Below are 25901 nucleotides of genomic sequence, written 5' to 3'. Positions count from 1 at the left end.
TCTGCCTGCAAATCGTCCTCCTTAAAGGTAGGCTATATCCAATAGGACTATGCAAAACGTAGCAAGTGTGACTGTCATCATTCTTGCTGCTTCCAGTTCAGTAGCCATACCAGCGAGATCAGGTGCCTGTGTGGTCTCAATTAAATAGAGTAGGCTATAGCCTATGTGTACATGAGCGGAGAAGCACGGAGCAGTTATCTTTCCAAGGAAATGTACTTCCTAAATAGGTCTATGACTAGGCTATAGTTTGCTACATTGCCTAGAATAGGCCTACATATTTATCACCCATATTCCTCAGTCTGATATAGCCTATAGGGTGCAAAATTGCTGGGACCATGCCTGGCAAGTGATCTGTGTCACATACGCCTTAAATAACATTGCGGGACTGCGGTTGGTTTTGGGACCAGTTCTTGCTGTAGCGGGTTGGAGCTGGACAGAAAGCCGGCGGGTGCGGGCAGAAGCGAGATGATAAAAATCGATCCCACGCAGACCTCTACTGTGCAACATGACAGTGAAGCCTGTAACTTTAGGGCTGTTTATTACTGTGTCAGTGTGAAAAATCGAGAATTAGCTTGAGAAACTTACAGATAATGTTACATTGACAACTGACTAATACAACTAATACAACTTCAATTGCTTGGCCGATGGTTTCATCGTTTGATTGAGGTCTAGTTTGATTGAGGCAAAAATAATAGCAAATGTAATTCAACTTTTGGCCAGCTCTCTCTGACGGTACATAAACTGGCAAAAGCTTGCCAAGTTAATTTTTAAACATGACAAAACAAAGGCTACAAAACATTTCTATACATACAACTGCTGTTAGATAGTAATAATAGCCACCTCATATCATTATCTGACAGATAACTAGAGGCTAGAGCAGACCTGGCTATGGTAGCTACTCACTAGCATAGCTTTTTCATTCACCTCAGTCGAGAGGGGATGAAACATTAGCTAACGTCACACAGTTGCCTCGTTTTAGATCACATTCCAATAATAAAACTGGGGGGAAATGCAATTTTAGAATGTGGGGGGGACATGTCCCACCTGTCCCCAGTGAAAGTTACGCCCCTGATGAAACTCATGTAATTTACAGTGTCAACAGTGTGATGTTTGGATTCAGTCTTGTCAGGTGAGCTGTCGTGTCCTCATCTTTAGTCTAATAATTTCCCCATAATCTCCTAAATGTTCCCTTTTAATTGCTACCATGGTTGCGCATATGCTTTCCATATTAGCCCTATCCATATAGGCCAATTATGAATCTAAGGGGTTAAGACCTGTCAAAGAGACATCCTGCATCTATAGCAGTATAAGTCCAGCACATATTTTAAATTGGCCTGGCTCTAGAAAGTATCATTGCCTTGAAATACTGTCAGAATAAATTGTTAGAGAGAGGACTAGATGATGACACTCTTTCTTCATTACTGTCAACATGGGAGGAAGTTGGGGGGGTCAGCCCCCTGTAGGGATGTTGTGTCCTGTAGGCGTAGTGACCCTGGACTCACCCTACCCAGGCTTTGACCCTGCACTCGCTGTGGAATGTGACCCCGGCGGAGGCCATCTTGTGCGTGAGAGGAAAGCAGGGGAATCATTAGTCCAATGCTATGTCCAAATAGTTGTCACCGGCTGGGTGCCTTCCTTCTCTCCTTCCTTAGTAAGGGTTTACCATCAACCTAAAAAGAACCACATAGATGAAAGTTTGTAGTCCACACCTGTGGGTAAATCACCTTTTTTTCCTCTAAATTGTCTAGTGTTTCCAGGTCAGTGGTCGTCCATTGGGACATAGCCCACTAACTTTTGCTGAATCAGTTTTGTTATTGTGCCACATTAAGAGAATGCTTCCTGCCAACCCCTAACACCTCTGGTTAATGTATTTTTAATTTAGATACAACATAGATCAATGAACCTCACAGAGACACATTAGTTTGGTCCAAGTACTGTATATACACCCTTTATAGATCATTGATGGAACATGGAAGTTACTAGCTAAAGCAGTTACAATGACGTGTACTTTACTGCTGTATGAAAGCTTAAGTAGGATTCAGATTGAATATGTTGATGATAATGGTTGGCAGGTAGCCTAGCGGTTAAGAATGTTGGGCCAGTAACCGAAAAGTTGCTGGTTCGAATCCCCGTGCCGATTAGGTGAAACATCTGTCAATGTGTCCTTGAGCAAGGCACTTAACCCTAATTTTACCTGTAACACGGAACCCAAACCGGCTGCGCGCGTGCTCCATCGTGCATAAATGTATTTTGTCCGCCCACACCAAACGCAATCACGACGCGCAGGTTAAAATATCAAAACAAACTCTGAACCAATTATATTAATTTGGGGACAGGTCGAAAAGCATTAAACATTTATGTCAATTTAGCTAGTTAGCTTGCACTTGCTAGCTAATTTGTCCTATTTAGCTAGCTTGCTGTTGCTAGCTAATTTGTCCTGGGATATAAAAATTGAGTTGTTATTTTACCTGAAATGCACAAGGTCCTTTACTCCGACAATTAATCCACACATAAAACGGTCAACTGAATCGTTTCTAGTCATCTATCTTCCTTCCTTCATGTTCTTCTCTTGACTTTATATTGCGATTGGCAACTTTCATAAATTAGGTGCATTACCGCCACTGACCTCGTTCGTCTTTGTCACCCATGTGGGTATAACCAATGAGGAGATGGCACGTGGGTACCTGCTTCTATAAACCAATGAGGAGATGGGAGAGGCAGGACTTTCAGCGTGATCTGCGTCAGAAATAGAACTGATTTCTATTTTATCCTTTGGCAACGCAGACGCTCGTTGGCACGTGCAAGCAGTTTGGGTGCAATAATTGAATAACATAGATTTCAACATTTATTTTGCAACGCTCACATACGCGAGCGGTGTGGTCAGCCTGTAAGTTGCTCTGCCTAATGACTAAAATGTCAATGTAAAATAATGATGATTATGTCTACAGATGTTAACCTGTGTCTCTTCCCTCCTCCAGGTATCTGTATCAAGTGTGGGAAGGGTGTGTATGGAGCCAGCCAAGCCTGTCAGGCCATGGGGAATCTGTACCATACCAACTGCTTCACCTGTTGCTCCTGTGGTAGGTGTATATAGCCTTTGTCCACTACTCCTACTCAGCACCTGCATCATTGGCTGGCATCACAGATGTCCTGTATTTTCATTTCTTAGCACAACATTGATGTTGGTTGCCAGAGTGTCTTTGGGAGTTATCAGCAGAATGCTCTATTATCTATTTGACAGGAACACGGATGATATATTGGAACGAGTGGGTTGTAGAGACGGATGTTGAATCTGCAGTCAACCTGAAAAAAAAATGTTTATGCATGTTGTGTGTATATGTGCGTGTGCGTGCGCGCGTGTGTATTTGTGTGTGTAGTGCTGCCCGGTCACCTGACTCCAATTGTCCTCTCTAGTTTCAAGTGGAGACGAGGGTGAAGTCGGAGAGAGTTTGGAGCAAGGTTGCTTTCATTCATGCACTGATGTACATGGATGCTGATCCCTTGGCTTTGGAAGAAATGCATATAATTGACATGTAATTGAATACATATACTTTCAGATGTATTGTGTGGTTGAAGAATGAGGGGCAGTGTCTCTAATCCTGAGGTTTCTCTACAGATTCCTTTTGACCTGCTTTGAAAAGTGTACTTGAGTCAGACCAGAGAGATATACTGTAGTCTGTTTCCATTGGTCAGACATTATTGCCCATCTATAGTGGTTTAAACAGTACAGAAAAAGAGAATCTACACTTCTCTGTTATTCAGAATTTAAATTAGTTTGGTGAAATCTATCCAGAAGTGAAGCAGGTCTTCCCCTTKTTATTCTAGTGGTCTCTGTATATAGATGATAACAGGCCCATCTTGACTCTTGCGATGGTTTATTCCTAACGTAAACTCTGCGATGTATTATTGGGTCGCTTATAAATGGGAATGTTTGCTTTTTTAAGAGTGTTTTCAACACCTCTTAGAAGTTTAGTTTTAAAGTGCCTGTAGATCTTAAAACACACCTAATGATGTATCAACTTATTTGTTGACAAACTGTTTTTGTTTTACTTTTTGACTAAAATGCCACAAATGTTATTCTGTAAGAGTCAGAAGCTCCATAGCAGAGAGAGTTCAGTTCTCTGAGACATTGCTGGCTGGTAGCCTTGGGCTTTGTTTAACCATGCATAATTGAGGCCTCCTCTTGGCTTGCTCCTATGGTTGCACCCTTTTTTCATGAAATGGCCAGGAATGCAAACTACCCCCCTCCACTTCAGCCGGCCTTCCCATGAGGACCTCAATCAGACAGTCACAAAGTGTACCAGGCCTGCTTATCAGAGGGGGCCGGCCTGGCATGGGCTCTGAGCAAACAACACACACATAAACACACACACACTGATAAACACACACACACACACACACACAGAAAAATGTGTGCGCGAGTAATTATACGCTCACACATCACGCACGCACACACACAAACACCCCCCACCCGCCCAAACATACCCACACACACTCTTCATTATTTACTCGTCTCAACTATACAGTCATAAGACATACCTCTGTGACCAGTCTCCTGTTTATTTCCTGTACTGGTGTTGACGCCCAGCTCCTGACTGGATCACCACCCACTTCCTCCTTCCACATGCCTTTTGTCTGCTAGCTCACATGTATCCATGCCTATAATGGGGCACGCTAGTGATTAACTAGTTACATCTGTGTTACTGTAACACATCCTGCTAGTGCCTCTCACACCAGCCAGGAGAAAACAGCCAAGGGCCTTGTATTTCTGAAACCTGTTTATGATGCATTGTGGTTTCCTCAGTCACTCACCAGCTGCACCTGACTGGCTGGCTGGCACAGGGCACACATCTCAATGTTGTGCTGTCTGCTATGGGGATCTGGCTGGGGTATGGTAGATGGCTGCACTAAGTAGAGTTAGCCTGGCTACTCCCCATATAAATAGAATCTAGTCATTCTATTACTATGCTACTCCCTCATCTGAGTGTAAATTGTGGGATCTGGCCAAGGTTTTAAATTATGTACAACAACTTAGTAGTGTAACCCATGCTGCCTTTGGCGATGGTTCGACTACTTGATCATGACTTTCGCTGTGATTTAGTTGTGGGGGAGTTTCTGAGAGACTGAGTGGGTCATGGTTTTTTCACTTTGGATGAATAGCGTGCCCAGAGTGAACTGCCTCCTACTCTGTCCCAGATGCTAATATATGCATATTATTATTACTATTGGATAGAAAACACTCTGAAGTTTCTAAAACTATTTGAATGATGTCTGTGAGTATAACAGAACTCATATGGCAGGCAAAAACCTGAGAAAAAATCCAAACAGGAAGTGGGAATTCTGAGGCTGGTCGATTTTCAACTCATCGCCTATAGAAATCCCAGTGGGATATGGATCTGTTTGCACGTCCTACGGCTTCCACTAGATGTCAACAGTCTGTAGAATGTTGAATGAAGCTTCTACTGTGATGTTGAGCCGGATGGGAGCTGTTTGAGTCAGTGGTCTGGCAGAGAGCCAGGTCCTGGACACGTGCATTCCACATGATATCGACTTGCGTTCCATTACTTCTATAGACACAAAGGAATTCTCCGGTTGGAATGTTATTGAATATTTATGATAACAACATCTTAAAGATTGATTCTATACTTAGTTTGAGAAGTTTATTCGACCTGTAATATAACGTTTTGAAGTTTTCGTCCGAAGTTCGCCTGGACCTGCACGAGCGTTTGGATATGTGTACTAAACGTGCTTACAAAAGTAGCTACTTGGATATAAATAATGGACATTATCGAACAAAACAACAATTTATTGTGGAACTAGGATTCCTGGGAGTGCATTCTGATGAAGATCATCAAAGGTAAGGGAATATTTATAATGTAATTTCGTATTTCTGTTGACTCCAACATGGCGGAGAAATGTTGTTTCTATCTGAGCGCCGTCTCAGATTATTGAATATTGACACAGCGGTTGCAAAATCTGACACAGCGGTTGCATTAAGAACATGTGTATCTTTAATTATATGTAAAACATGTATCTTTCATCAAAGTTTATGATGAGTATTTCTGTTATTTGATGTGGCTCTCTGCAATTTCTCCGGCTATTTGGAGGCATTTCTGAACATGGCGCCAATGTAAACTGAGATTTTTGGATATAAATATGCACATTATCGAACAAAACATAAATGTATTGTGTAACATGATGTCCTATGAGTGTCATCTGATGAAGATCATCAAAGGTTAGTGATTAATTATATCTCTATTTCTGCTATTTGTGACTCCTATCTTTGGCTGGGAAAATGGCTGTGTTTTTTGGACTTGGTGGTGATCTAACATAATCATATGTTGTGTTTTCGCTGTAAAGCATTTTTTAAATCGGACACGATGGGTAGATTAACAAGATGTTTATCTTTCATTTGCTGTATTGGACTTGTTAATTTGTGAAAGTTACATATTTCTAAAAAATATTTTTTTTTTTTATTTCCCGCGCTGCCTTTTCAGTGGAATGTTGTCGAGGGGTTCCGCTAGCGGAACTTGTGTCCTAGAAAGGTTAATGATATTAGAGAGACTGGGAGATTCTGTAGCTTCTGGGTTTTCTATTTGAGAGATGTGCTTGTGGCTCTTTAAAGAGAGACTTACTTAAAAACTATTTGGAAGCAGCAGCAGGTCAGCACATGCTCACGTTGCCGGGATCGAAACATTCCTGTCTGAAGTCCCAAGCAATCTGAGTGAGTCACTACCTCCAGCATCCTTCTTTTACTTACCACGGCACTGGGCAGGCCCTCCCTCCGCCTCTCCCTCTCTGCCTCCTCCCCCTCAGATCCCCACTGCCTGCCTGCAGGTGATAAAGGCCCACTTGTTCTGAGAGGAGAGAGTGGGAGGAAAGGAGAGGGGAGAGTGGGTGGGGTAGAAACTGAGAGGGTGCAACATGCTTGATGTTTCCCCCCTACAGGAAGAATATGGGGATACTGAACATTTAAAAGATGGTAATCTAGGGCATTATTCAGATTATTTACATAAGGAGATATTCATTCAGTATTTATTGTGATCTCATGTCTTGGCTTAGCAACTATAGTTTAAAAAAAGAGTTGCCTATGGCCAACAGCCAGGTCATTAAAAGTCAACATAGTAGCATAGGGATTTTATAAATGACACAGGTCCAATGACATGTCCAGATGCCGGGCTGGTTGGCACCAGGAGTAGCAGTCAGCAGTGCTACAGTACCGCCACCAGGCTACCGCAACCAGGCATCCATGACTGGTCCACAATCTACCACACTGACCACATGATCACAAAACTTTGATTGCTGCAGTATGACTCACTAAGGATTTTATTTTTCCTCAGATAATTATTTTATTTGACCAGTTCACTGCAGTTTGTTGTAGTGCTCTAAAATTATTTCTGATGGGTTAAATATCTAGCTGAGAGAATCGCTCCCATTATTTCAAGATGCATGGCCCTTTATGTGCATGTCTGTGAAACGCAGCACTGAGTCATGGGAAACCAATGTTGGAGCTATAAAAACTAAGTACAGTATCTTGAGTGTGAAATCCCAATCAGGGAGCCATTTGGTCCTGAACTCCATGGAAAATGTCACATGTCCCACCGTGCTCAGGGGCTGTGAGCTGAGGAGAAGAGGAGAGGTGCCCTGAGCCCCAGCCCACTGCAGCCAGCCCAGCACTTTCCTCTCCTGTGACAAAGGCTAGAGGGAGAGAYAGGGAGGCAGGGAGCCCTCCCCCTCTCTATGAGGGAGGGGGGGTGGAGGGGGGGTTGAATGGGACCAACTAGTGACCTCAGGCAGAAAGAATGTCCCCGTTTGCTCAGGCGGCCCGCTCCCTTAGCAGAGCACCACAGTCAGCGAGCGCCGAGGGCTTTGTGTTTCACCTTCCAGATGCACTCGCCAGAGCAAAGGTCACCAGACAGACACACAGCAACATGCCCCAGCTCCGGCTCACTGGTGTGTTGTTCATTTGAATGTAATGGTTTTTATAAGTTTAGTCACTCTGAATTAAAAGAGSTCCTCCTRTGTAGTCAACAMGAAATATGTTTTTTCTCTCTCGTCCAGCCTCCAACTCTAAATGCTAATAGTTCCTCGCTTTCAGTCTTAAGTCTCACCTATTGTGTGAACAGCATTCTTCGGCTGCTATAGCCATTTATGTGGGTGTTAATGTATTGCTATCTCCCAGCAATGTGACACTGTGTGTGAAATACAGTGATTGCATTCATTTGGGTGTAAAAAGGGGGACATGTCTTTCCCAAGCCAGGACACCCATAAAATCAATGGCAGCTCAGGACGGCAATTAAATCTGACTAATCCTGCAGATTTATGAGCTCTATGCGCTCTGTCTGCCAGGCTGGGCTGGGTTGAAGTCACTGCGCTGCCAGAAAGAGAAGACTGCTGCTGCCATTTAGTGTATTTGAATGGGCATGCATTAAGAGAAGCATCGCAGGGGGCGCAAAGGCCAGGGCCAGTGGGAGTGAGCATTGAGGAGATCTTTCCTTTTAGGTGGAATTCCCTTTTATCCTGTGGAATTTAGTGCTACTGTGCTCATGGAGCCCCAAAATGGTGACTTTGGGGAGGGACTAACTGTTAGTATGGCCCTGGCTATACCAGACATGGGGAAATCCTTTGCTCAGGCTCCTATATTTGGGCTGTGGTGGTGAGTGTGTGTGAGCTGTACACAATGGCACTGGTGGTGGCGAGGAAGGGTGAGGAGGGGGAGTTTGTAAAGCTGCTTGGGCCTGGTCTGGATGGTGGGGCTGTATTGATTGTTTGCTGGTTCTAAGTAGAAGGAGTCCCGTGGGGATCAATGGATGACCAGAGTATTGAAACAGTAATGTGGACCTCAAACGAGTAAACCTACATTATGCTACTATCATCTGCTTTGGTCACTGGTGTTTCCTGTTGACATCTGTTATTGTTGTGGCTTTAATGGAACAGAGAGGAGTCAGGGGAGTAGGAGGCAGAAAGTCAACTCCCATTTCTATTTATTCTCAACAATACAGTTTTGGATAATGTATTTAAAATATCATCAGGAGAACCCCTGGAGCATTTCAGCATTGTTCAAAAGGCTGGAAACACTATTTCCTTGATGTATTAACTTTCTTATAGCCTACGGGTTGGGTAAAATCACATACGTAGCAACACTTTTACAGTTTTCACTTTGACAGAGTCTGATACAGGAACACTTCTATATCCCAGCTCACACACTTACTTCTCTTCTTCAGGGAGGAGGCTGAGAGGGAAAGCTTTCTACAACGTCCACGGCAAGGTCTACTGTGAAGAGGACTTCCTGGTGAGTTACAACATATGTTGTCCCTGCGTGCCTCCTTATACACATACATTTATGTTTATGTTATGTTCATTATGCAGATGTTCAGAGGTTGAGTTCTCCATGTCCTTCATACACACTCACCCCTCAATGACAGACTTGGGAGAGGAGCGGTTGCACATTCTAAAACCCTCCAGAGGAAACAGATGTTTCACTGCTACAATTAAAGTTAAGCACAACCCCTCCAATTCCCACTAATTTCCCCCAAATTTCCCCAAGGAGCACAATTACCCCACTGCTCTCATCCCATTACTCCCCAGCACTTAGAATTATAGAGGGAGGCGGAGTGGCTGTGGGCAGCTGCAGGCCTCAGACTGCCTCCTGTATGATGTATCCATCTGCCCAGGTTGGACACATTGTATTGATCTCTTATAGACGTCCGTCAATCTATAATCAATGGGAACCAGGTGTTTTATAGCAGTCGTTTTTGTCTTCCAAAAAGATACAGACCTTATTACTACTGAATTAGGTTGTTAGGTTGCCATTTACTTACTTAATGTAAATGATTCACTCCATTACACATAGACATTGCCCATTGGCCCCTAAAACAGACTTTCAAGAGGAGAGGATGAGTGCTAAGAGTGGTATTGGGTCTCCTCATACTGTAGATGTAAAGAATAGACCCTAAAGGGATCAGATGGTGGATGTGATAAAGTCCCTAGCTTCCTCAGAGTATTGACCACCAGCTCTGCCCTGTCATCGGGACAGATGGTCTGTCTTGGGGGGTTAAAGTGGAAATCTGGAGTCACCCTCCCCATGCACCCCTCACCACCCCATCTCCACCTGCTGCCCCTGTCCCACCATTACCCTCATGTGCGTTGCAGATGGTCACTATGGGACAAACATAACGATGGTAATGCATGTATAACTCACATTTAAATCCCTCATTGACTTCAATGTGATATCTTATGTTCAAGTTACACATGTCTTACCTCAAGTTCGGGTACATCTCCTTGTGTTTGTGTGACTGTGGTCCAGACTTTAGGAGACCACCAATAGTAGAGAGCTGAGGACTGGATGTGTGCTCTCCTGTTAGTAGAGTGCTCTGATGGGTTTGGTTTAGGACAGTATCGTTACAGCAATGCCACTGGTCTCTCATACACATCTCAACAAAGAGAGGAGACAAAGGAAAAAGGACCAACTCCTTTCACATCAATATAAAGAGAGCAGCAGCACCCCCTATAGATGGTGTCATTTAGGCTGTACTCTGGTTCCCTACATTTACATTTTGGTCATAGTGTTAGGGGTTCTCAAACCAGGGTTGGGGTCAATTCCAATTGAATTTGAAATTCCAATTCAATTCTTGAAATCACTTAAGAAGTGGAGAATTTACATTGAAATCAATTCAAATTAAATTGGAATTGACTTGGAATTAGACTATTTGAACTGTTTGAATTGAAATGGAATTGAATATTTGTGGAATTGTTCAGGAAAATATTGAATTGGGAATTGAATTATTGGAATTGACTTACCATTGGAATTGAGAGGAATTGAATTATCTTTGAATTCAAAGACTGACATACAATTAAAACGGATTTAATTGAATTTACAGGGAGAAGGAAATTAGAATTTAGTTTGTGGAATTAACCCCAACCCTGTCTCAAACACTTAAAGGTGTCAAATTTAGCCATCCTCTCTTTTGTAATGCTGCACTCCCAAGTCTCAACCATACACAGTTAACAGTCACCATGTAACAGTTTCCATTGCTACATGTTAGAATATTAACAAGCCCAGTGATAAGTCTCTTTTTTTATCTCCCACAGTACTCTGGCTTTCAGCAGACGGCAGAGAAGTGCTTTGTATGTGGTCACCTCATCATGGAAATGGTAAGAAATAACCTAATACTGTAGGAGGGCCTGCTAGATAGGGATACAAGACAATCAGCAGAACAGTATGCCTGTCCCTCTCTGGGATTTCTCTTRAGCAGTAKTGTATCTCTTCTTGACATGTGGCATCATACCTCCTAGTTTAGTTTTGCTTCTGTATCTGAATGCCAACGGGCTGGTGTGATTGACTCCTACTGAGAGGCCTCAATCTCTAGCCTTACTGTTATCTCTGTGCGTGTGCGTGTGTGTGTAGATCCTGCAGGCACTGGGCAAGTCCTACCACCCTGGCTGCTTCCGCTGTGTGGTCTGCACAGAGGGTCTGGACGGAGTGCCTTTCACTGTGGACGTGGAGAACAACATCTACTGTGTTAAAGACTACCACACGTAAGGACATGTGTCTCTCATAGATAATGCCAACGTGATGAAGTCAGCATGCAAGAGTTTCTTCATTCCGCAGTACTCTTTAAATCCTGGTTTGTGCTGAAACTGAGATGAATTATACAGCATGTACCAAGACTTGGCTTCTACTCTGTTTCCCCCACAGGGTCTTTGCCCCAAAATGTGCCTCATGCAACCAACCAATCCTCCCTGCTCAGGTAATGATGAGCCAATGACTGCTTGTATCCTCTTATCTCCTGGCACTAGTTGTCAGAGTCATATATAGTATATACTGTCGAGGGTTGGGCCAATGCGGTTTCTGTCTGAAAGTTCCGAGATTGCTATTTTCTCCTCCATAGCCGTTGCTAAGTGATAATTGGCGCTTCCGCGCTGTGCTGTGCTGTTTATTTCTGATAGTTTTCCAAATCTATGAAGATGTCCAGTGAAGGCAGATGAGCAATTAGTTGACACCACAACACAGTACCTACATGGATACACCTTATCCCGAATGATAATCAATAACAACGTCTGTTAAATTCGCTGCTCTGTTTTGCTTGTTTACAGAGGGTCATTTCATAGGGAATTGTCGGAGGCGCTCTCGTATTGTTACAACTCCCAAATTTCGAGAATAAAGGCACTAACATGGCGTCCCTTCTAAAACCAATGGCGTCCGTTCTGACCCAACTCTCTTAATATTCAGCTCTGATTGTTGGTGCCAGTGGAGTGGTGGAAACGGGAGGGTCTGACTGACTGTGTGTGTTTCCTAACAGGGCTCTGAGGAGACCATCCGGGTGGTGTCCATGGACAAGGACTACCATGTGGAGTGCTATCACTGCGAGGTGAGACAATGTCATTACCACCCTGTTTGTGTGTCTTGTCTTATTTATGTTTTGAACGTAGCCAGCACATTGACTATGATCATTAATCCATTTTAGTGTAAATGCTATGGCAGTGTGGGTCTATGTTGCTGTGGGTGTGTGCACTACACACACAAACTGAACCTGAGTGAGGGGCAAAACACTGTGGTGACTCATTGTCCAGGCACATTCCAGAGTTGAGCTGTGGGAGAGGAGAGGGTAGGGTGATAGCGCTGGACTCAACTGGACATCAGACCAGGGGTTGTTGTTTGACTACCCTGGAATCTCAGCACTCTGAGAGACCGGTCAGACCACTTACTCACTCAGACACATGTACAGGAAATCATCCCACGTGACCTACAAACCTCAGTGTAATCAAAGTAATTAGTCAAGTCAGCCAAATTGAATTCCTGACAGTGCATTCATTAACACAGCAGTTTAATGATAGCTCTGTCAAGTGTGAGTCATTGTAACCAGGGCTCAAATAAAGTGTGTGATTGTAAGTGTGTGTGAGTTTGATCAAGAATTCCATGTTTAATGGCAAAAGCTGGTTGACTCATTTCATTATCACGCATTCCAGGGAATAGCTCATATCCCATCTAGGTGAGTGATAAAGGTATTATGTAGACAATAGGTAATCATTCAGCAGCCTCTGTGGGGTTGATAGTCATTACAGGGGTCTAAAGTCCAGGTCGGCAGTGGATGGAAAATTCATCACATATTTAAAAAATGGTTAAGAGCCCCGTATGTAATTATTATTTTTTAATTTAACCAGGCAACTCAGTTAAGAACAAATTCTTATTTACAATGACGGCCTAGGAACAGTGGGTTAACTGCCTTGTTCAGGGGAAGAACGACAGATTTTTACCCTGTCAGCTCGGGGATTCGATCTAGCAACCTTTCGGTTACTGGCCCAACGCTCTAACCTCTAGGCTACTCCGCCTCTTCGTTAACTTGACAGGAATACCCACCAGCGGCCTCTCATATCAGTCGAGAGGTAGAAAAGGTAGAAAAAGGTAGTACAGTACATATCTGAAATATGGATAGTTTTGATATCCAGCACCTGCTCAAAGGCATTGGATGGGTGTAGGGCTGGGCAATAGGGCCAAAATCTCATATCCCGATATAGGTAATTTCATATCCCGATAACGATACACATCATGATATAGCATATTTTCTGTAATAAATAAATAGCTTATATTAAATGACCACATGTAAAGGCCTATTTCTGTTTACATTTTGAATTATACTCAACAAATAAATGGTACTTACTCATATTTGATTATTTCTCCTTTTATTTAGAACCTTTGTGCAAAGTTTCAACTAAAATATAAATGTATAAAATCTTAAAAGGTAAATAGAATACACTTCAACTATAGTTGCAAACAAAATAAAAATAGGTCTAATATATATATATATTGGGGGGCTTGCCTGTTTTGCATGTTATTTTGGCATTAATACATGTTACATATCAATTTGTATTTGGTACCTTGGGTCAAGTGTTAGCACCAACTCACGAAACTCCTGTTTCGCGACCGTGTAAATTGGGGCCATGTCTTTGCAGATGTAAATTGTAACGGCAGCAGTTATCTCCTTCCATCTTCGTGATTCTTTGCCATGGTGTGCCGCGGGCAAACGCCTCTTGCAACGTCTGAGTCGGGGGTTTGTTTTGAGCACTCGACTGTACTTGTTTGGGTCTCATCTGTAGACTCTCTCCGTACTGTTTCACATGATTCTTGCGTAGGTGGTAAAAGAGGTTAGTGGTGTTTGAGCCTGTTGTCGGGACCGGCCTGCGGCATATTTTGCAGAGGACGGTTTTCTGGTCTGTGTCAGACTTTTCATACCCAAACGACGTCCATGCGACCGAAGTAGCCCCGCTTTTAGGTACGAGCTCCGTGTCTCTGTGCTCTGTGTCACGTTCACTCTCCTCCATGTTTGTTTGTGTTACAATTTTTTCCGTGTGGAAGAACGCAAAGTGTCGTCCAATTGACAAAAGATATTGCCGTAAAGAGTGTGATTTGCGACACAACGAAATAAACGATAGAGCATAATATGAAGCGATAGATGTTTATCTATCATCACACGATATATATCGTCATATCGCCCAACCCTAGATGGGTGTATATAATATTTTCCTTCACAAATGTCCAGCTACTGCAGTTCACTGAGTCTATCTCTCTCCCTCTGTGTTGTAGGACTGTGGCCTCCAGCTAAACGACGAGGAGGGTCACCGCTGTTACCCCCTGGATTGCCACCTGCTCTGTCACGGCTGCCACATCCGCAGGCTAAAGGTCCCGGTGCCCGCCCACCCGCCCCCCAGCTACCCACTACACGTCACTGAGCTGTGAGAGGGCAGGGTCGGCGAGGAACCAACCCCAACCCACCGCTGACCCGCCTCCCAGGTGACCTGAGACAACAAAGAAGAAGGAATCCCCCGCCCACGGAATCCCGGGAACTTCGGAACAGACAGACCCTGGGAGACTTCGCTCTCTACTTGCCGGCCGTGCCCTGGGGAGAGGAGATATACAGGGCAATGGACAAGTCACAAGACCGGGCTGGGAGAGAGTCCACGTCTCTCTCTCTCTCTCTCATCAGTTTTTTTCTCCCTCCTTCCTCCTTTTGGTCTGTGAACAGTGAAGCAGGCCGAGGCCCCAGCCCACCCAGAGGCCCTGGCCGACGTCAGCACCGTGACCCCTGCACATTCATCACAGTGGGGACTGGCCTGGATGGAGAGAGGGGGTCACTCTCTCTATCCCTCTCTCCATCACTCTCTTTTTCCCTCCCTTTTTGTTTTCTTCATTCCTTCGCACTGAAGCCCAATGCCATGATGCATTTACTGCTCCTCTGTCAGAGAGAGAGAGAGAGAGAGAGAGAGAGAGAGAGAGAGCAGGACAGCGTCTCTGCCAGGAGGCTGGGAGGCCATGAAACAGGCCGCTCATAACATTCCAGCACTGTCTGGCAGGGTTAGAGGGTTGGACATGCTGTGCCTTCAGAGTGGCCTTCCACTGAGAAACCTCACCGCATGGTAACAGTGCCACAGTCCAGCTAGCTACAGCTCCTTTTGGCTATGCAAGGGTACCGAGTCTACCAGCCACAACCGAGCGCCTTCATGTGACTCTGTGACACACTCTCTTGTACCATCCCTTCATGTGACTCTGTGACACAGTCTCCTGTACCATCCCTTCATGTGACTCTGTGACACAGTCTCCTGTACCATCCCTTCATGTGACTCTGTGACACACTTTCCTGTACCATCCCTTTGCTCCAGTGCTCCTTGGCATAGCGGATGTTCGTGGCACCGCATGTGCTGTCAGTAGCCAGTAGCCACAGCGCTAGCCTGGGCAGGCACTCATTCCACTTAGCAGTCTTAGAAGACGTGACCTCGAGAGATTCACAAGCAGTGTCTCAACGATTATATAATGAGAAAAAAAGTTAGAAGCACGTAGATTGTCTTTTATACATGCCTATATATTTTGCAGACATTTTCCACATAAGATTCTAGAAGTGTAGTGTATTTTTTTGCTGCATTATTATCAAATGGAATCGGAGGCCAAACGAGCTGTCACAGTCTTTAACGGTCCTCTGAAGGGTATTGGTCTGTTGTTTAATTTCTCCTCAAGGACACGTCCTAGAGGCCCCTGTGTTCTCGCTCTGCTTGGTCATGCGATCCACAGACCTGTTAACATGTACAGTTCCACACACTGGTTATTTGACCCATATGGTAGCACTGAGTAAGTGAGTGTCTGACCATCGAGAGTCCCCACATATCCTCCTCATGCAGACGTTACTGTGTCATACCTACTGGTTGATCTGATTGTCTGGTTGGTTGTGGGAGTTGCTGGTCCAAACCGTGTCTCTGGGGAATCCATTCCCCGTGTTTTCCCTCGCTGGTTGTGTTGTTGTGTGCGTCTGTGTGTGTGTGTGTGTGTGTTAGTCTGTTGGTCTATAGACACTGAGTGTACTAAACATTAAGAACTGCTCTTTCCATGACATAGACTGACCAGGTGAATCCAGGTGATGTCACTTGTTAAATCCACTTCAATCAGTGTAGTTGAAGACAGGTTAAACTGGATTTTTAAGCCTTGAGACAATTGAGACATGGATTGTGTATATGTGCCATTCAGAGGGTGAATGGGCAAGACAAAATATTTAAGTGCCTTTGAACGGGTTATGGTGTAGGTGTCAGACGCACCGGTTTGTGTCAAAGACTGTAATGGTGCTGGGTTTTTCCCGTGTATATCAAGAATGGTCCACCAGCCAAAGGACATCCAGCCAACTTGACACAACTGTGGGAAGCATTGGAGTCAACATGGACCAGCATCCCTGCGGAACACTTTTGACACCTTGTAGAGTCCATGCCCTGACAAATTGAGGCTGTTCTGAGTGCAAACGGGGTGTAACTCAATATTAGGAAGGTGTTCTTAATGTTTGGTATACTCAGTGTGTACAGAAGTGTGTGTGTATGTGTGTGTGTGCACCAGTGGCAGTGCCATGGTGCATGTACCTTGTTGAGTGAGCAGGACAACGGCCACCCAGCTCCACAAAACGACCCATGCTCTCTCAATCTCTCTCCAACAGAAAGGATGGGTTAAGGTTCTGACTCAGGCCTACCCAGTACCTGCTCACAGTAGCCTAGTCAGAGGAACTGTCCTCTCATACTACTGAATCTAACAGACAAGGAGGCTGACGTAGAGATTACGGAGAGGAGGGGCCGACACAGGCATAATATGCTTTATGATGTATCCCTCGATGAGATTCTTTGGAATGTAATTATCAGTGTATGTTTGGCAAACTGTTGTTTATTTTTTGCTCTGCTCCCAGTTGTACATTTGCAAAAGTGAAAAGGCTAGTATCCCTGGAGTACATGTTTTTGCTGGGAAATTCCCTTTGATGGTAGATAAACTGAATCTCAGCATAGTATGATGAGACTCCTAGTCAAGGAATGTGTAATATACTTGAAGAATGAGGCAATGGCATTTTCTGAACTGTAGTTTGAATAGTACAATAAGACCCACTCATATCAATCTCAAATCATTTTTCATTAAAGCAGAACATTTTTAAACTTGACAAGAGTTGATCCCCTTTAACGATGTCTTAATACACCTCTTTTTAAAAATACTACTTCAATTCCATTTCTATTGCATAGCACACAGCTAGTTTCCCCATACCTGTGCATAAAGAGGCTAGTTATTCTTTCATCATAAATCACTCTGAAAGTGAAGTCTTCTCTCTCCTACCAGTAGTTTTCAATAAGCACATATGACACCTCTGTCACATCACTTTTGTATCACTTTTGTATAAGTGTTTGATTACCTAGATGGTTCATAAAAAAGGAAACTAGATTTATTTATCTAAACATGAAAAAGTCAAAAGTTATTTAATGTATTAAAAATTGGGACGTATCATTTAACTGTAGATTATATAATCTGCTTTTTAAATAAAGTGGTTTTGTAGCTAACTTAAACCAAATGATGATGTATTTTTGTTGTTGAATGTGAAGTCATATGATAATTTCTATCCAAATGATGGCACTTTGTTGAACTACAACACAAATACCTTGTTACCATACTATTACCATGTTATTACCATTTTATTGCATGCTGTAATGTCTGTCTCTTATACACATCTAGATGTGTATAAGAGACAGCTGTAATGTAGTGCTACCATTGGACATAAATCAACAACGAAATGTGGTAAACCTGGGAAGGATATGGGAATGATTTAGCCTGAACTTGGGAGTGATATGGACAACTGACTTTCCCGTGGCCGTGCCTTGTCTCCCTGTGGAGAAGATGGATGCTTACAAAGATGAAAAATCCCCTTAAAAAATAAAAAATAAGAAAATAAAAAAMATGAAAAATCCCAGCTCTGGATGAAAGTCCCATGCTGTTGTTAATGCCTTCCAGTTACCTCTGTGTACTCAGAGATGTTTGTTCTAGAAAGATATCATCGTCAGATCAGAGCTACTGCAATTGTGGTGTGTAATTACATCCCCGCACGCAAGTCTCTCCAGCAAGTGGTGTGATGGAGGATCCCTCAGAGAGCAGAGCAGAGAGCAGCCCCCACCGTGGTATGTACAGTATGATAGCTCTGCTCCTGACAGTCATCYCRGATAGGGCAGTCTCTGGGGTATTGTTGGCTCTGGAAGTAAACAGTCCATCTGCACTTTACTGGAATCAGAGGCCATATGTATCAAGCATCTCAGACTGCGATTGGTGACATCATTTTCCCATTTGCCCATTGTGATCTATAAGGCAAAACGGATCCTAAATCAGCACTCCTATTCTGAGACGCTTGATAATTACAGCCCCAGACCCACACTACTGGGCTTGTCATGGTTACTAAGTTTTAGTTATGATGAGTTGGGGTTGACCATCAACTCACTCAACAAGTTCTGAATCATAAAACGAGATAGAAGCATCTAACACAGACAATCGGCTCTGGGTCTGTTTCTGCTCATTTACCCTTTGTTTTCTGTCTATAGTCAGGTTTAAATAACACGACAGGGATTATAAACCGAATCAAATTAGCAAACTGTCTAGATGAACAAGAAGATGGCACCCCCACGGTTTCCTATTGTACAAGTGAGAGGATTTAAGACTCTTAAATTAACGTCCTGTTGGACTACATTTGTGCCAATTGGAGCATAAAGTAGGATGATTACTGTAATGCTCCTCTCAAACTCTTTAAGTGAATGAATCCCCCAGTTCTATAATACCTCACAATAACCACACGCCTGGAGGAGGACCCTCAAGTACACTGTACAAATACCACACAGTCACACATTGGGCCTATGGAGATTTGGTTTGCAAAAAGAAGTGGTGTTTGATATATTTGTCTTTGTGACAGTCTCTGAGGTTGTTAAGTGTGTGTCATCCCACTTGACAATTTATCATTGATCTTTTGGCATCACATTAGGTCAGAAATAATCACATAAGCAGATACTTAAAAAAGAAAAAAATCACTATTTGCTGAGATTGCAGCATGAGATTCTCTGAGATGACTTGTATTCCTTCATTTGGGTCATGTCATGCTCATGATTAGATGTTTATAGAGAAGTAATAATACTTTTACATTTGTAAAGAACTTTTCATTATAGATGAAAAATCTCAAAGTGCATAAAATAAAATATAAAATATAAATAATACAATGACTATGAGGTTAAAGTGCAGACTGTCAGCTTTAATTTAAAGATATTGTCATCCATATCGGGTGAACCGTTTAAAAATTACAGTTCTTTTGTACATAGTCCCTATTTAATGGGACCAAAAGTATTGGGACAAATTCACTTATACAGTATGTGTATTGAAGAAGTCAAAAGTTTAGTATTTGGTCCCATATTCCTAGCACACAATGACTACATCAACCTTGTGACAACAAATTTGTTGGATTCATTTGCTGTTTGTTTTGGTTGTGTTTCAGATTATTTTGTGCCCAATAGAAATGAATGGTAAATAATGTATTGTGTCATTTTGGAGTCACTTTAATTGTAAATAAGAATATAATATGTTTCCAAACACTTCTATATTAATGTGGATGTCAACATTTTCTTGAATCAACGTGAATGTTGAAATCAACTTGGATAACAACATTGAAGAGGGTAGAACACAGAGAGGTGATCAGCTCAGAAAACTGTATTAAAAGAGACTGTGTTGGTTTTAAGGGGGCGATAGATTAGTATCACACTGGGGGGATTGGGAGATTTAGGGTCCTTTCACATACAGTATGACTGTATGGATCTTAGAGCGTTTGGTACCCTAATCTGTGCTATTAAGCACATGCGAAACGCAAACTAACCCTGTCTGAAACAAATTCAGGACCTGCGTGAGTAGCAGTTCCAAGATCCAGGACTAGAGTACCAGGTATTGTGACACGGCAGCGCGAGTTGCATGGAACTTTTTGCCCGTTGTAAATGAGCTACCCACTGGACACACATGTCATTTCAATGTCTAGTTTTAGTTCACATTTGGTTGAGTTGTCAACTAATGTGAATTCAACATGACATCAACAAAACATTTCTCCATGTCACTGGATTTAGGTGAAAAGTTTTACAACTGCGACCTGGCCAAGATAAAGCAAAGCAGTGCGACACAAACAACAACACAGGGTTATACATGGAATAAAAAAATATACAGTCAATAATACAATAGAGAAAGTCTATATACAGTGTGTGCAAATGAGGTAGGATAAGGGGGGTGAGGCAATAAATAGGCCATAGTGGCGGCATTATTACAGTATGGCAAATTAAACACTAGGGTGATGTGCAGAAGATGAGTTGTGTTTGTTACTTGAACTCTGTGAAGCATTTATTTGGGCTTTAATCAGAGGTGCAGTTATTCTAATGAATTTATCCTCTGCAGCAGAGGTAACTCTGGGTCTTCCTTTCCTGTGATGGTCCTCATGAGAGCCAGTTTCATCATGGCGCTTGATGGATTTTACGACTGCACTTGAAGAAACGTAAAAATGTCTTAATTTTCCGCATTGACTGACCTTCATGTCTTAAAGTAATGATGGACTGTCGTTTCTCTTTGCTTATTTGAGCTGTTCTTGCCATAATATGAACTTGGCATTTTACCAAATAAGGCTATCTTCTGCACACCATCTCTACCTTGTCATAGCACAACTGATTGTCTCAAACACATAAAATAAATTACACAAATGAAGTTTTAACAAGGCACACCTGTTAATTGAAATGCATTCCAGGTGACTACCTCGCGAAGCTGGTTGAGAGAATGCCAAGAGTGTGCAAAGCTGTCATCAAGGCAAAGGGTGGCTACTTTGAAGAATCTCAAATATAAAATATATTTTGATTTGTTTAACACTTTTTTGGTTATTACATGATTCCATATGTGTTATTTCCTAGTTTTGATGTGTTCATTATTATTCTACAATGTAGAAAATAGTTTTAAAAAATAAAGGAAAACCATTGAATGAGTAGGTGTGTCCAAACTTTTGACTGGTACTGTATATATTTTTTAAATAAAAAATATTATGTCCCCCCCACTTCTAAATCCAACGTTGCGCCCCTGCCGTCAAGCATAGTAGTCCCAAGCCATTGTTACTGATGAACTCTTGTACGAGTAAAGTCTTGTTTGTTACAGAATGCGTATTAAACTGTGCCAGTCTTAAAGGGGCTAGAGTGAGAGGCAGAATATGGACTTTTTTTAACTGTCTGCAGAAGGTCAGAATCTGCACTGCATAGAGGGGGAAGAGAGGGAGGCGTACAGTTCTGTATGGACTATTTTGGCTCATGAATGCATTTCCTACCACCTCTCCATCCTCGATGTTTGAGCTTTTCCATAGGATTCCAAGTTGAAGAGGTCCTTTTTTGAGTTCGTTACTCAGGATTTGTTTAATCTTCTTCAAACTATGAAGGAATCTTCCTAAGTAAAATATGCCAATGTGCCCCATTCCTGTACTTTGTAGTCCTTTGTAGTCATCCAGGAGATAATAGGTGAAACTCTTCAATGCAGGTATTCAAAAGAAAACAATCAGCTAGCTTTACTTTGTTGATGCAATTTTTTGTCTGATTTCAACATTGAGGTAAAAAATGATTGGATAAAAAATATCAATACCTGATTAGCTACTCAAAAGAAAAATGCACGTTAAAAAACACTTAAAACAATAAATTACAATGAAAATAGCAGAGTAATCAGCCTAGGCTGCCATAAGGGCGCCATGGCAACAATGCCTTGATTCTCTGTCAAGTGTACAGAGAATAACATCAGCATACACAATTAATGCTATTCTGAGTGTAGAGAGGTTTATATTTGTCATACAAACTGAATTGCCTGACTTTGCTTTTAAAGTAGTGAACAGAATCATTGTTGAACAGGAAATGTGCTGCTTTTGATTTTGAGGTATTCCCCCTCTGAAGTCCAGAACAAAGGCTGTGAAGGCCTGAGGTTGGTCAGTCAGCAGGCCTGGAATTCAGGAGCGGTTGGTTGTGACAGAACAGAGCCTCGAGCTAACATGGATTGGGAAAATGTTTATCAGGGCCAGTGCAGAAAATGAAGGTCAGCACAGGGTTGAGATAGAAAGCATACAAACTGACCTGCTGGACTAGAGTGTTGGGATGGTTCCAAGGACAGGTTCAGTGGCAGAGACCACCTTAATATAATTTAAAAGATGTATACTCACCAAAATGTATTTACTTCTGCTGGTTGGTTGTTCTGTGTAATGGATAATGGATAGGCATTGCATTGGGCAGGATTTCAGGAACTGGAAGTAGATAATTTAACTACTGTTATCCCCTCAGGCCATCTCTCTTTCAGACTGTATTGGTGAATGAGTGGGCAGGTAGATTTCACTGGTAAAATATGTACTTACAATAAAGCTCATCCAGGGTCAGACGCGGAGGAGGACGTGTGAGGTTCTTACCAAGCCTCCTAAAATACACCTCAACCCATCCAGATAAATCACACTCAATGTCATTGTAATCTGTTATGACTAACTGAGACATGCTCAGGTATAATTCAGTTTGGATGTGTACTGTACTGTATATGTGTAGGCATAAACAGCAGAACAGTCTGTCCCCAACTGGGCAGCCGAGCTGAGCGCTTCTGAACAGTCATGTTCAGTTCAGTCTTCGTGAGGAAGAACTCTGGTGTTGGTTGACAGCTCCAGGAGTTGGGGCACAAAGCACTCTTTATGTGTGTGTGTGAGGGTACCGCCCTGTTACTCAGGGAGCTCTGTGTGTGCGGTATAGCTGGAGCCCCAGGGACACACTGTGAGGTGAGATCTGTTACACCATACAAAGGAAGCCTTCCCTCTGGAGCACAGAGATCCCTCCACCACCAGGAGCCCAGGCTGAAATATGCACACAACAGAATGACCTCATACCCAACATGATTCTATGGTTACAGACACGTTAGTCTGTGGTGTTATATCTAAAAGTGAACCAATGAAATGTGTTAGATGTTAAATAGTTAACTAGTTAAATATCAGGGTGTGACCTCTGACCTGTTAAAATCAATTTGCATAATTGCCCTCTATGACCATCAACAACGTCACCGTGCTGGAGCGATAGAACGCCAACTGAAGGCTCACGTCGATTTACTCTTCACTTCAAAATCACATGGCTTGAATAAATGACAGAGAGGCGGCCACGGGCCCGTGAGACTAAACAAGCCACAGCTGTCTGTCTGGTAGTTTGGCAGAAATCAAGTAAAAAAGTTGATTGTCGTGGGGGTCAGAAAAACCAGGCCTGGATGTCTCAGAGATGTGACTGACAATATCACTGCCACCCCTGGCAGACTGGGATCCACAATGCCAGGGACCACCCAGAGCCTCAGGCCCCCAGCCCCACTGTTCCCACTGTCCCCCTAGCTTTTATACTAGTCAGCAGTATGATGACGAGGAGCAATGCCTGCCCACGCACTTAGACTAACCTTTATATAACTCTAGTAGCCATGGGAAATATGGAACAGGGCCTGACTAAATGGCCCCTTTTTACAGCTGTAGGCCGAGGGTCCGCCATGTGAGGGATGTCAATAGCAGATTCAGACTGGAGACCAACTGAGAAAATGAGAGGGCCYWCKTCTYGGTTATAAGAGGGSAATCTGTGAGTTRGCTTTGCAAYTATTTCAGGAGTAATATTTGCCTTAGAAATWAAATATCCCATGGAAAGTGTGTTGAGATATGAGATCATATTTGATCAATGGCATTCCTGCAAAGTTCAAGTGACTAGCAAACATAACTGTCGAACTGCAGGGTGAACCTTTCCTCAGAATTAAGTTTTCATGGTACGTGTTACACATGCAGAAATGTGTCATACATACAGTATTGACTTCAAAATATTCCGGGAGGTTTGTGCTAGTCCTCATTGTTAAGCACATAGCTGAAAAATAGGAATTCAAATCATCTCTCAAGTGATGATGAGGTATAGACAAACACGAACCCCAGCTGGCTAATAGCCAGTTAACACAGATCCACTCCCAGGTCCTACTTTCTGTCACCTCTGTGAACTTGGGAATGTGTGTACAGACTGGAGGAGTGACGTTGCCTTGGCGACCGTGGTGTTGGGGAGGTTGAGGGGCAGCTCTTAAACAGGCCTCGGTGAGAATGACTGACAGGTCAACCAATAAAGCATGCAGGGTGAATGTGGGGGAATGCAGTAGGCATTGTTCTTGAAACATCTCAGGAACATGCTCTGAACTGGCAGTCGTATTCATGTTCAAAATTCATGGTTTCAATGGAACAGTTTGAGCTGCATTCCTGAATGTAACTTGAAAAGTGCATGGGTCCTAGAATGGGTTGGTAGGCTATTCGGCAGACTACTTACTCAAATACTTTTCTCCCTGAACAAGCAGGTGCAAATATAAATCAGAAACATTTTTTCTCTTTTTTCTCTCTCTCAAACTCCAAAATGATATCAAAACTCGCTTGTTATATTCTGTGCCACTGAGCCTGAAATAACTCAGGCTAAGTTATGATTGAAGTATAGAGTTGTTGCCAAGCAACAGGATTGCTTAGCCCATCACAGTGTCTTGGGTCCCTTGGTTTTTCTCTTTGTGCTCTTTGGCACTCAATAAATTATAACCAGGAGCAGTTTGGTACAGAGAAAAATAGTACTTCTAGGTTGGTTGAAACAAACATCACATATTCTTGCATACAGTATTATGGAAAAAGCATGTGCGCAGCAAAGTCATCTGTAATGTACTTGCTGGTCTTATGATGAGACATACACTGAGTGTACAAAACATTAGGAACATTAGTAACACTTGAATTGGCAAGACAAAATATGTAAGTGCCTTTGAACGGGGTATGTTAGTAGGTGCCAGGCACACCGATTTCAGTGTGTCAAGAACTGTAAAACTGCTGGGTTTTTCACACTTAACAGTTTCCTGTGTGTATCAAAAATGGTCCACCACCCAAAGGACATCCAGCCAACTTGACACAACTGTGGGAAGCATTTGAGTCAACATGGGCCAGCATCCGCGTGGAACTCTTTCGACACCTTGTAGAGTCCATGCTCCGATGAATTGAGGCTGTTCTGAGGGCTAAAGGGGGTGCAACTCAATATTAGGAAGGTGTTCTTAATCGTTTGTACACTGTATTCTTGCATACAACATCATGGTAATGTACTTGCTGGATTTATGATGAGACATATTCGTGCATTGCACAGCAAAGTAATCTGTAATGTACAAGCAGAAATTATGATGAGACATGGTTTGTTTGAAATTCACAGAGTATTTTGTTTAATGGAGTTTTAGCCACATATCACAGAGCTTAATGATGATTAAACTGTCTCACATTGAGGGGCCTGCATATCACATGATGTTTTCCAGATGTATTTCTGCCTGCTGTTTGTTTTTCTCTGAGTATGGATGCTACTTAACAGTGTGATGTCTGGGGATTTGTGGGGATGGAAAATATAGGAGATAGATTGACCTCTGACTCTGTGTTCCAGGGAATAAGCACAGCAGTGATTTGCTCTGAGGCTGGTTTGGTTTACACTGGGCCAAATATGGGGTCCTCTAATGCCATCTAGTGATGGTTTGGACATAAAAG

The 25901-nt window shown here is 42.8% G+C and overlaps 1 protein-coding gene across 1 annotated transcript in view; it reads left to right on the top strand.

The window, feature by feature from the left end:
• LOC111974738 (Wilms tumor protein 1-interacting protein homolog) overlaps positions 1-17847 on the top strand; it is a 30989-nt gene extending 13142 nt beyond the window's left edge. The window contains exons 2-8 of the mRNA XM_024002706.2: positions 2979-3080; positions 9225-9292; positions 11092-11154; positions 11408-11538; positions 11699-11750; positions 12303-12371; positions 14585-17847. Coding sequence (XP_023858474.1) covers positions 2979-3080; positions 9225-9292; positions 11092-11154; positions 11408-11538; positions 11699-11750; positions 12303-12371; positions 14585-14737 — 638 coding nt within the window. The 3' untranslated portion in view covers positions 14738-17847. The remainder of the gene's footprint in view (positions 1-2978; positions 3081-9224; positions 9293-11091; positions 11155-11407; positions 11539-11698; positions 11751-12302; positions 12372-14584) is intronic.
• The last annotated feature ends 8054 nt before the right edge of the window (positions 17848-25901 follow it).

The sequence above is a fragment of the Salvelinus sp. IW2-2015 genome, linkage group LG15, assembly GCF_002910315.2.
Source record: "Salvelinus sp. IW2-2015 linkage group LG15, ASM291031v2, whole genome shotgun sequence".
NCBI classification, from domain to species: Eukaryota; Metazoa; Chordata; class Actinopteri; order Salmoniformes; family Salmonidae; genus Salvelinus; species Salvelinus sp. IW2-2015.
The sequence above is the reverse complement of the archived record's forward strand: the minus strand, read 5'-3'. Positions and strand labels throughout refer to the sequence as shown.